The sequence below is a fragment of the Myotis nattereri genome (genome assembly GCF_964212035.1).
Source record: "Myotis nattereri genome assembly, chromosome: 2".
NCBI classification, from domain to species: domain Eukaryota; kingdom Metazoa; phylum Chordata; class Mammalia; order Chiroptera; family Vespertilionidae; genus Myotis; species Myotis nattereri.
Window position 1 is genome coordinate 130,047,799 of NC_138076.1, and position 13,000 is coordinate 130,060,798.

General features: G+C 37.8%; 1 protein-coding gene across 1 annotated transcript; it reads left to right on the plus strand.

Annotated features, from left to right (window-relative positions):
• Nucleotides 1–5,623: 5,623 nt before the first annotated feature.
• On the plus strand, nucleotides 5,624–12,290 carry KERA (keratocan; the record flags this gene model as incomplete). Its single annotated transcript, XM_081084942.1, has 3 exons — nucleotides 5,624–5,667; nucleotides 6,932–7,825; nucleotides 12,118–12,290. Exons 2-3 carry the CDS (start codon nucleotides 6,940–6,942, stop codon nucleotides 12,288–12,290), a joined length of 1,059 nt encoding a protein of 352 aa, XP_080941068.1. The 5' UTR covers nucleotides 5,624–5,667; nucleotides 6,932–6,939.
• Between the last annotated feature and the right edge of the window lie 710 nt (nucleotides 12,291–13,000).

Below are 13,000 nucleotides of genomic sequence, written 5' to 3' on the forward strand. Positions count from 1 at the left end.
ATTCTGTTGAAGATTTTGGAAAATATTAGTGAAGTATTGTGTTTGTATAGAGAACATACCATAGCTTTATATAATAGCTAATAAATGTAGTACAATTGAAATAATTTTCACTGTTTTAGAAGTAAACAATATTTGTACTGCATAGAAATGTATGCAGCACATATTTAATCAACGTTTGTGATATGCATACTTTGAGACTGATTGAAGAGAATCATGGTGGCAGGTGGGGTAAGGTGTCCTAAACCCTTATCTAGTGGAAAAACAACAGTGTAAATCGATGTTTAAAGAAAAAGAATACAAACAAGAATATTAAAGTATATTCTAACAAAAATCCATATAGAATTGAAAAATATGACTTCTTGGGAGTGAGACTTACTCTGAAGTAGGTGTGGTGGGGATTGGCCTTCTAAATGTATCATTACAATATTTTAAATGCATTATTTTGACAAAAAATAAATAATAAAATAATATATTAAAGTGTGTGTTCAGCTGTATGTTTTAGGGGATTCCTTTTACATTTTTAAAAATATATTTTTATTGATTTCAGACAGGGAAGAGAGATAGAAACATCAATGATGAGAGAGAATCATCAATCCGCTGCCTTCTGCATGCCCCACACCGGGATCAAGCCCACAACCCAGGCATGTGCCCTGAACTGGAATCAAACCATGACCTTCTGGTTCATAGGTCGATCCTCAACCACTGAGCCATGCCAGCTGGGCTACCTTTTAAATTATTTCACACAGTTTAGTAAACAAGGCTGAAGTTGATATGTTAAGAGAAAATTATTTCTCTTAGCAAAAGTCCAGCCAATTGTACCTAAGCAAAGCTCCTGGGAGCACTTAAATTGTCCAACCATCATTAAAATGCCAACAAATATGAAATTCTACTAGGGTTTTATGTTGTTTATACTACCCTCATGCATGGCCTTCTCTTTTAAAATGTCAACCATTTTTAGCAATGTAACAAGATAAATTCTTCATTCTAAGACGATTTCACAAAATATCCCCCTTTTAATAGGAAGAAGTGGAAGCAAGATAAGCAAAGTGGAAAACATTATAAAGTGCTAAGAGAAGGAAAAGTGGTTAAAACAACAACAATAACAATACAACATCACTTTAACCTCTTCTCAAATTTCTAGAAGGACTTTTCTCAGGTAGTCCAAATACCTATATCACCCTCTCTGCAACCCAACATTTCTGGGCCTCATTTTTTTATATATATATATGTAAGAGGAGAGAGTTTTAAAAACTGATTTGTAAGTTCTCCTTGAGCTTTAACTTTTTTCACTATGAAATTTTCCTATGCTTTTGCATCATTTCCACTTCCATTTTTTTGTTTGATTTTCAAACAACTCTTCCTAGTAGTCAGCAGGGCAGGTGCATTATGGATAGACTCGGGCTCATTCTGGTTAAATAGTCTGTGCAAGATCAAACAACTGGTAAGTTGGGAAAGGAAAATTCTAACCTAGATATTTTTTTACCATATATCTAAGGGTCTCCATTATGTTTCCATTTATCTAATTATGCTGATGAAAAACTGATGGCTATTCAAGTGATACTTATGCCTTATATATGTACTTGCTCATTCTCATTCAGTACATATTTATTGAATATTTGCGGTCTCCAACCTCCATCAACTTCTAAAATATTAATCTGTTACTAGAGAGACAATGGCAAAGCAACATCATTACAACTTAGGCCTCCTTTCTCCCTTTAATAGAGTCAGATAAGACTGGGAAGTCTTTCATTAATTCTTAAAAGACACGACTCAGAAATGCTCACCATCATCTTAATTTATTGAACTTTCACTAAAGCAGTTCAAAAAAAAGTTTGTCTCAATTCTTCAGGAGTCAATAACCAAAGAGAGGTAGACTAGATTGGTGTAGGAAAAGGCAAGATATATAGATTATACTAACAGTGGAAAACATTTTGTGTTTTCAGTCTGGAAACAATGATAACAAATCTGGGAAGCATTCTTGATGGTCATTTTTATTTATATCTTGTCTCCCAGGATCCTTAAAATGTGATTGTTATCATATGCTCACAAAATGAGAGGGAAAAGTCAATAATGATTTCCAGATTTCTGGTTTAGGAGACTGAATAACATGATAGTACCACTCAAAAGTATAAAGTAGCAAGAGCACTTAGAAGTAAAGGGTGATAGTAAATTTTATTTTAGTTAAGTGCCTTTGAGACATGCAACAGGGGATTTCTAGAAAGTCACAATACACCCACATTGGAGGGCAGAACTTTCAGAGGCTGGTTTGCAGAGAGGTACTCAGGAGTCATCATAATAGAGATAATAGTTAAAAGCATAGGCTAACACAGGAAATGTGTATACAGCAAAAAGAGCACAGAACAGAGGACAGAATCTCAAAATGCTCTACATGCTGGAAACACTTTTAAAAAATGTTAGAGGATCCACTCATCTGCTGATGGGCACTTAGGCTGTTTCCAAATCTTAGCTATTGTAAATTGCACTGCTATGAACATAGGGGTGCATACCTTCTTTCTGATGAGTGTTTCTGGTTTCTTGGGATATATTCCTAGAAGTGGGATCACTAGGTCAAATAGGAGTTCATTTTTTATTTTTTGAGGGAACTCCCAACTGTCTTCCACAGTGGCTGCACCAGTCTGCATTTCCACCAGCAGTGTATGAGGGTTCCCTTTTCTCCACATCCTCGCCAGCACTTGTCATTTGTTGTTTGTTGATGACAGCCATTCTCACAGGTGTGAGATGATACCTCATTGTCATTTTGATTTGAATCGTCTGGATGATTAGTAACTTCGAGCATTTTTTTCATATGTCTCTCAGCCTTCTGTATGTCCACTTTGGAGAACTGTCCATTTAGGTCCTTTGCCCATTTTTTAATTAGATTGTTTATATTCCTTTTGTTAAGTTCTATGAGTTCCCTATAAATTTTGGAGGTTAACACCTTAGGGCCGTGATCGGCAAACCGCGGCTCACAAGCCACGGTTTGCCAAGCCACAGTTTGCCGACCACTCCTAGGGGATGTGTCATTAGCAAATATGTTCCCTCATGCAGTGGGCTCTCTTATTATTTTGTTGATAGGTTTTTTTGCTGTGCAGAAGCTTATTATTTTTATGTAGTCCCATTTGTTTATTTTCTACATCTATATAATGGAATACTACGTAGTTATAAAGAAGAAAGAACTCTTACCATTTGTAACAGCATGGATGGACCTGGAGAGCATTATGCTAAACGAAATAAGCCAGTCAGAGAAGGTAAGTTTCACATGATCTCATTCATATGTGGAATCTAATGAATAACATACAGTAAACTGATGAACACAAATATACCCAGAGACATAGAAGCATCCAACAGACTGTCAAACCTCAGAGGGAAGGCAGGGGAGGGGAGGGAAGAGATCAACCAATGAACTCATGTGCACATATGCATAACCTATGGACACAGACAATAGGGTGGTGAAGGCCTGGGGTGGGAGTTGGGGGCGGGATGGGAGAGGTCAGTGTGGGGAGAAATGGGACATATGTAATACTTGAAACAATAAAGATTTTTTAAAAGTGTTTTAAAGGAAACATAGAACTTTGGGACATAGACAAAGAGAGAGCCACAGAAAAGGGAACTAAAAACTAAGAAAATGATATCAGAGGAACTAAAAGAAAATACAGTGGGGCCTTGACTTACGAGTGTCCTGACTAACCAGTTTTTTGAGATACCAGCTGTCTCTCGGCTTATTTTTTGCATTGAGTTGACAGAGTAATTTGAGTTAACGAGCTCCTTAACGAGCTCCTTAACGAGCTCAGTCTGGGCATTCTAAAAGCCACAACTCAAGTAAGCTAAACACTAACAGACTTCAAGAGGTTAGTAAATAGATTATTGCTGATTTTTGTCAGAAAGGTTTTAGGGAAGTGGAGAGATAAGAAGCCATATTTTTGGTGTATAGATCACGGATAGAATGATGAAGGAAATGAAGATTGAAGGCCCCCAGCCAGTATACTACTCTAATTTTCCTACAATGAAATTGTAGCAACATTTGTGTAATAATATTACACAATGACTGAAGTAAATAAATACGAATGTAGCTGAAGGGGGGCTGTGTGGATTCTAAAGTCATCTGTTGTTTCTATCCCGAGGGTTTAGAAAACAATCAAAGAGAAAGAAAAAAATCTGCTATAGAGAGATATAATTGTGAGAAAGCAAATAACATTTGATTTTTTGTCTTAAAATATGATATGAGTGTTCCTGTAAGTCTAAGAAGAGATCATGTTTCAATCAAAACTTCGTCTCTAAAAGCACTTAAGCTTGGATGCATTTTCCAGTTGAAACAGTAAGGCTAATACGAAATAAAGAAAGGCTTACATGTCGATACTCATTGGGCCACGCTGTGAGGTAGTCCATTACTATCTTACAGATGACAAGCGGAGCTCTAATTGACCTGCGATGGTTAGGAGGGGGCACAGAGGAGGCTCAGAAATGGTCCTTTGAACCTAATGCTCTCCACTCTTCCTTGTGTTCTATCTTTCATAATATGATGTGAACAGTGTTGAATGGGTCATAGAAATTAAGCTTCCTGGTTCCAGAATAAGTCAGATTTTGAAAAACAAAATTACAATCCATCAATAAAACAATATCTGAAAATGAGACTTTAAAAATCTGCATCTTTCCTCAAAAGGCATAACAATTTTTTCCTCAAATATAAAAACTGGAAGACATTACTTAGACATATGTGTTAATGAAAAAAAAAATAACAGTGAAACAATGTCTCATAATAAACTCAAAGTAAAATGTGTTATGGTGATTAAAATATGCATTTAAAAAGTATTTGGAATAAAGCTCCCAGTAGGAATTAGAGACACGAAAATTATTTCTATAAAACAGAGCCTACACCATGTTTAGTGCCAACATTAGCTATAGTTTCCCTGATTTCATGTTTAAAATTTTAAAGTATATTTTCTCTTTTTTATTAATCAAACACACTATATCTAAATAGGATTCCAGAATCTGTTTTATATGAGAAACAAACAAACAAAACCATGATTTCATATAAACAGAGAACATTGGTCTTTAATTATTTTTGTATTCATTTTTTTAAAAAGTTCTTCCAGAAAACAATTGCTTTAAAGTCTCTTTTGCTACACGTGAAACCAAAACTGCCGTAAGTTGCCTGCTGATAAATCAGGTCTAGAAATTAGTTCATTACAATATCATTGGAACTGTGAACTCAGGGTGAAAATTGCCCTGAATCACTGTTATAATTTCCTGAGATTAAAGTCAGAATTTCCTGTGCTGGGCTGTGTAGGTACTGAGGTGCTCTGGTTGTTGGAGGGGTTAAAGTTGGAGCTACTGGTGCATATATATTAGGGAGGATTCCTAAAAACACAACGGTGGAGTCTGGGTCAATCCATTACTGTGAATGAGCAGTGACCAATAGGAAGGGGAGAAGAAGATCCAAGACGGCTGAGGTAAGCAGGTTCCAACGCCCTGTCAAAGTGGAAACAATAGATCAAAAGGTTCATGGTGACCGGTCAGAGTAAGCTTTATTTTTTATCACAGGAGGCTTGTCAGCATGAAATAAAAACAAATTACTTGAGGCAAAGATTTTTTTTTTTCCCTTAACTGAGTTTCAGCAAACTTCAGACCCAGACACAGGACTCAACGGTATATTTCCTGGACAGCAAGGTAAACTATTTTACACTTTTAAAACCTTAAAGTTAAGAATTTGAAGTTCTGATCCTTCAGAGGCATGGGTACAACTTCAATAAATAAAATGAATCCCTATTCTGAAGGAAAAAAGACTATTTCACTATCTCTGCTGGAAGAGGACCAGGGCAGCATTCTGCAACTCTAAGAACTTTGACAGCTTGTGGAAGCAGCTCTGCACTTGTCATTTCCCTCAATTTAGCAGCAAAATGGAAAGGTTAGCATTTCACAAGTGACGCTGGTTTGATTTATCTTTTTTTTTTAAGGAATTAGTAAAATTTATTTGGTCCTTATTATCAAGCAGTTGAACTAAATGTATATCGGTCAAATGTTACTAGTACATATATGTGTTTTTTCCTGTTAAAATATTGTATTGTGCCTATGATCTGGTTTATATACTATGGGAAGGGTTCGTGTTTTTTAAATGTTTCATATATCAGTAAGTGTTAATCTATTCTTTGTTAGTGGCCATGCTGAAAATTGGGAGCCCTCCCTGCATCCTAAGCATGTTCTTTGTTTTGTTTTGTTTCTTATCAACATAAAAAATGCCATAATTAAATGCATTATTTACCTAATTGTGATATAGTGTTCATAATTCAAATTTCTTGACTGAACAGCTTAATTCTATACTTATATTAGAAGTTTCTCCCCGAAACCCCAAAATAAAACTTACCTGAGAAGTTGAGCAACAGAGTAAGAGATTAATCACACACTTTTCTTCAGATCTCAAAACGTTCCTCAAAACAAACTGCTAAAACGTTCTCTGATTGCTCTTTCTTTGGTTCAAGGCCCAGAGCCTGGGAAATCTCATCCAGATGCTCTGCTCATTTAGGAATAAAAGTAAAAGCATATGCCTGCTTCCTAGGAATAACACAGACTCTCAACATGAATTATTTAAAGGTCATTTTTTGTACTATTTTATTCAACTCCAGATTTCAGTTAACTTCCTTGCATTAAGTAGCTTGAAATGGAAAAGCACTTATAGCTCCTAAAATTTGCTTTTCAGTTTTCATTGTGATTAGGTTAAAACCAGAAAGTTACAAGTTGGTGAGTCAGTTTCAGTGTTTGCAAAATGCTTTGCATATAGTGCCTTCTAAATAAATGGGTATAAATTACTGTCTGTATAAAAGACTGACATGTGTTTACTTTCTGCTCAAAGAAATAATGTTTACTGATCATGTTAGTGCACACCATTCTCTCTTTAGAGATCTTCAATATCTAACAGTTGAATCCTTTACTACAGGTATTATCATGGCAACCACAATCTGTTTCCTCATCTGGGTGGCATTCATAACAGATTCTGTGTGGACTCGAACTGTGAGACAGGTCTATGAGGTCCATGATCCAGAGGATTTTAATGAGCAAGACTTCGATTGTCCCAGGGAATGTTTCTGTCCCCCCAGTTTTCCTACTGCTTTATACTGTGAAAATCGTGGTCTCAAAGAAATCCCTGCTATTCCTTCAAGGATCTGGTATCTTTATCTTGAAAACAACCTGATAGAAACCATTCCTGAGAAGCCATTTGAGAATGCCACCCAGCTGAGGTGGATCAATCTAAACAAGAACAAAATAACCAACGATGGAATTGAAAGAGGAGCCCTCAGCCAGCTAAAGAAGCTGCTTTTCTTATTTCTGGAAGATAATGAGCTAGAGGAGGTTCCTTCTCCATTGCCAAGAAGTTTAGAGCAATTACAATTAGCTAGAAACAAGGTGTCTAGAATTCCTCAAGGGACCTTTAGCAATCTGGAGAACCTGACCCTTCTTGACCTGCAACACAATAAACTACTAGACAATGCCTTTCAAAGGGACACCTTCAAGGGACTTAAGAACCTCATGCAGCTAAATATGGCCAAGAATGCCCTGAGGAATATGCCACCAAGATTACCAGCCAACACAATGCAACTGTTTTTAGACAACAATTCCATTGAGGGAATACCAGAAAATTATTTTAATGTGATTCCTAAAGTGGCCTTCTTGAGACTCAACCACAACAAGTTATCCGATTCAGGTCTCCCTTCTAGTGGTTTTGATGTGTCATCCATTCTGGATCTCCAGCTGTCTCACAACCGACTCACAAAGGTGCCCCGAATCAATGCTCATCTGCAGCACCTACACCTGGACCATAACAAAATTAGAAGTAAGTAGCCATCAGGGCGTGTCTTTGACTGAAATGTTCATGGTCATTAAATGTATTCTATATGTTCTTTAAGAAGAGCAATTTGTTGGTTTTCTTTTCCAACTAAGCTGCCCTTAGATTTTTTTTCAAAGTGTATTTTTAATTTTTAAAGTGTATTTACTTTTATCTCTTAACAGATGGTTTCAATGAACCACAAAGTTTCAATCTTCAAGTTGCAGATTGAAAAGTGGGCTTTGGGGATCCACAGGGGGCTGTTAGCTATCGGAGAAACGAAATGCCTCCATCTTCTTTAACTCCAAGGAGATTCTGTGTGCTCCGCCTCACTGAACAGACTTATTTAAGAAAGTGTCCCAGGCACGCACAGCCTCATGAACAGTAACAGAAGGAACGTGGTTTAGAGGTTTTCAGGAAGGCGCCTTTCTCCTACAAACTCCAGGGCAGCTGGTGCCTGCTGCCCTCATTAGAGTCTCTGCTTTAGATCAGTGGGTTTCTCAAACTTTAGTGTGCACAGGCCTGTGCCTCCACCTCAGAGTTTCTGATTGAGCACGTCTAGATGGGACCAGAGGCTTTTCAGCCCTAACAAGTTCCCAGGTGATGCTGAGACTGCTGAATCACCTGGGAACCATGTACTGGGGACCAATCCTATAGTTTAAGGCTGTGCTCAATGTAAACGAAAGCCAATGTCCCTGGACTTGGGCACCTCCTTAGAACTAATGGCAATCTCCAAAGTACAATACCCTCGCCTTTCCCGAAAATAGCTTTGGATAAGGGAGAGCGAGGTGAGTGCCAAGTGTCTTGGAGGCAGAGGTGCCATCAAGGAAAGAAGTGGTTGTAGAAAGAAGAGGCTAGAGAGGCATTAAAGGCAACTTGGCATCTTCACAGTTATGCCTGAGATCAGGCTGACTGTGATGTAGAAGCGGGCAGTGCCTTCCTGCAGCCACAGGGGCATTGGTGTCAGCCAGACACCTATCCATGCATCCTCAATCCCAGCACAAGCCCTCTAGGAAGGCAATCTGGAGGAGACTTCTCCTGAACAACCTTAGCAAATGCATGCCTAAAGTGAGAATCGGCTCAGTGGTTCTCAACCTTCTGGCCCTTTAAATACAGTTCCTCATGTTGTGATCCAACCATAAAATTATTTTCGTTGCTACTTCATAACTGTAATGTTGCTACTGTTATGAATCGTAATGTAAATATCTGATATGCAGTATGGTCTTAGGCGACCCCTGTGAAAGCGTCGTTCGACCGCCAAAGGGGTCGCGACCCACAGGTTGAGAACCACTGGGTTAGACGGTTTGTAGAAAAATAACACAGATAATTGTCAGAAAGTTATGCTGCCCGGTTTTACAATCTAAGATTTTCTTAAAGTATGTAATCACATAAACATCCCATTTATAAGAATAAAAATTTTTTCTACTCGGTACTACTCCGTAATTCAAGACCTGTCTGGTTTTTCTAACAGCATACGTGAGATTAAAAATCCAGGAAGTAATCAGCAGGTTGCTGCCACAACAGTTATTTCTCCATGGTGATGAGACATGTTTAATCCTGTAGTCAAAAGCAAAAGAGGCAACAAAAATGTTAATAGAAACTGTTTCACTGAACCCGATAGTACACCAGCCAATACTGACCTAAATATGTGCATTTTTTCCTGATGAGCATTCTGCGCCTCTACAGGCGCATTCCTTATCTGACAACAAAGCCTCATCAATACTTGCTGTGGGAAGATACTTTAAAGTGATTTCATATAAGTCCCTTTTTGTGAATTAGGGATTCCCCTGAGAATTTGAGGATGAGGGTGTTCAGTAGTGAGGTAGCAAAGTTCAACACACAGCTGGGCACATATGCCAGCATTATACAAAGTGACACAAAGAAGAAAAGGACTCTGTAGTTCCTTCATTAACATTTTAGAGAGCTTTTGCAAAGTGTTTTCTCATGTCTTCCTACTCTTGAATTGTTCTCATACCTTAGCAGGCCCCAGGGTTACCTGGAGGGCTAGTGTCTGACTCCAGACGTCTGAGGTGGGGCCCGATCATTTAGTTCTCAGGCAAGTTCTGATACTGCAGGTCCAGGGACCCCACTTTGAGAACCACAGATTATCCTTAAAAGAGCCTTGTATGCTATGATTAGGAACTTATAACAAAAGAGAAACTGAGGCGTTCAATGAGGGGGAGACACTTGCTAAAAACAAAGAATAAAGATAATAGCAGGAACCTGAGCCCAGGACTTCTCATTTTAAATATTTTTTCCTGCACTCACACAGTACAATCACAGCACATTTTTCTTAAATTCTGAGAATATATAAAACTTTAGAAAAAAAATTTTTTTTAAATTAAATCTTTATTGTTCAGATTATTACATTTGTTCCTCTTTCCCCCCCGCCCCATAACTCCCCTCCTCCCAGTTCCCGCCCCACCCTCCGCCCTCACTCCCCACCCACTGTCCTCATCCATAGGTGCACGATTTTTGTCCAGTCTCTTCCTGCATCTCCCACACCCCTTTTCCCCCCAAGAATAGTCAGTCCATTATCAATAATTTTAATAGCAACAACACCAACAAAGAGCAATTGAGTTTTTTGCTTCTTAATGTAGATATAAAGCATGGTCATTTTAATACTCCAAGAGAATAAATTTAAAATGAGTTTTTCCCTGGATATAATTATTGGCTCACCATTATATCACACTGTGTTATAACAATTGTTAAAGTACTTAGTGCTTCTGGACACATAATCTGCTATAGTTGTTAATAAAGTGATTTCCAAGAAATGCACCTTTTATATGAAGAGTTCTCAGAATTTACAAGGCAGTGAACTTGTCTTATGCAAAATAATGGCAACACTTATTTCTTCTGAACTCTTTATGGGACTTTAATTTTGGCAAAATGTTATGTTACTTCTAGGTGGCCTCTCAGAAACACCATAATTAATTTATAAAATATAACTAATTTAGAACACATGTTTCTTCTGTTCCATTTATTCACACACGCATTGGTTATGAGCACGGGGGTGATAAGGATGAGAAGATAGTACATGGAAGGACACGCTCTCTTCAGGAGGCAAGGGGCCCTGTGCAGTAGGAAAAGGACTAGGCTGAGATCCGGCTCTGACCGCACTTGCCGAAATGCCTGGTGTGCATTATCTGACCTGTCTCAGCCACTACTCCCACAAGACCCAGGTGGGGAGAATAACATTACCTGATAAAGGCTGTGTGGTAATAGCACGATAATGCCTGTGAAAAAAATAACTTTATAAACACAAGACTGTCATACAAATATGAGTCATTTTTCGTTCAATTCACAAAATGGCATAAGATCATAGCAAAGCAACCTCACTGTAAGCATAAATCCTTCAATACAATATAAATACCTATATGCCAACAGGACCCAAAGAAGGGGCCATGGCCCAAGCGAGGTGGGTCTCATCTTCTAAGGAAGAATTTTTGCTCCAAGTAGTTTCAAAATGGGATTTAAACGCAATATAAGGATTCATGGTTGAGATCGGCTATTATACTTCTCCAAATTCTGCTAGTTTAGCACAACTTCTCTCCCAAATCTCCTACATCTCAGTATAATCATTGATGCCAAGGGCTCTGACCCAAGGCAGGTGCACAGTTTCTCACATCCTAACCATCTGAAAAGGCTGATGGGATATTTCCTGGCTTGAATTCTTTGTTATTCAATTCTTGGCAAATGTTTCCATTCCCATTAAATACACTTAAGTATAAAGATTCAAGTTATTTTTATGTGTTACTTATATACACTTATATTAATTGTACTTAAAAAAACTTGTTATTATATACTATTGATTTGAAATTCTGCATTTTAAGGTAATTTTCAAGCACTTTAGTGACTGATTTTCCACCTATGCATCCATCCATCCATCCATCCATCCATCCATCCATCCATCCATCCACCCATGCACCTACCTATTCTTTCCACACCAACTCTGAACTGTTGTCTCTAATACCCTAAGTCTTACCTGTCTCCGCCTATGGTAATCTAAGCATGCCTTATCTCACTTGTTTTCATTGCAGCTTTTAACAATGTGTCCTTTCTAGTGCTCCATTCTACATATAGCAGAATATGGAGCCAGATAACTATACATGTGCTGCCCATTTTTTTCAGGAACAATTTTATAAAATAGATATGCATTACCCCCAACTTACAAAAAAATGGTTTGTCACTTTCTAGATCATAAGACTGGCCTCATCGTCTGTTGTAATAGTTTCTTTGTCCTCCTTCCCCTAGTCTCTTGTGTTCTAATTCATTCATTCATGCTTTCTCTGTCTCTCTAGATGTGAACGTCTCTGTAATATGTCCTGCCACTACCACACTGCCTGCAGACCAAGACTCCTTCAGTTACGGACCTCATCTGAGCTACCTGCGTCTGGATGGAAATGAAATCAAACCACCAGTCCCAATGGATTTAATGAATTGTTTCAGGCTCCTTCAGACTCTCATTATTTAAATACATTTTCAACAATCTAAAATTGATTTAATACACTAATATTTCCGACACGATATTTGGATAATATTCATAGGTTTAAAACAGAAATCACATTTCCAGTTGTTCTAGGCCGCCATTTTCATCTGTGCAGTTTAGCTTTTCCATTCAAAGAGGCTTCTTTCACAGTAGAATAGACTATTTTTTTAAGAGAGAGAGAGAGAGAGAGAGAGAGAGAGAGAGAGATCTATCAGTTGCCTCCTGTATATTCCCCAACCAAGGATTGAACCTGCAACCTGGGTATGTGCCCTGACTGGGAATCAAACCCACAAACCTTTGGTGTATGGGACGATCTCCAGCCAACTGAGCCATCTGGCCAGGGCCAGCCTACAATTTTTAAATAAAGAAAACAGACACAGAGTTAAGTAATTAACTCAAAGATATTTTTTGTCTCTTTCACAGTGTATTAATACCAAATAATGCAATTGTAATGTTGTGCCATAGAAAGAACATATTTGTTTGCATATGTTCAAAATTGCTTATGCAGATACTATATTTACAGTAGAAATATAGTAACCTAATAAGAGATAGGACAATCTGTAGAAAATAAAAAAATGAGACCTTTTATATTATAATTATAAAGAAATAATTAAATTCAGATAGCTAAGTAGCTTTTGTAGGTTGAAGTTTAGTATTTAGTCCAAAAATAGGTATGAAATACATCAAGCACTTCA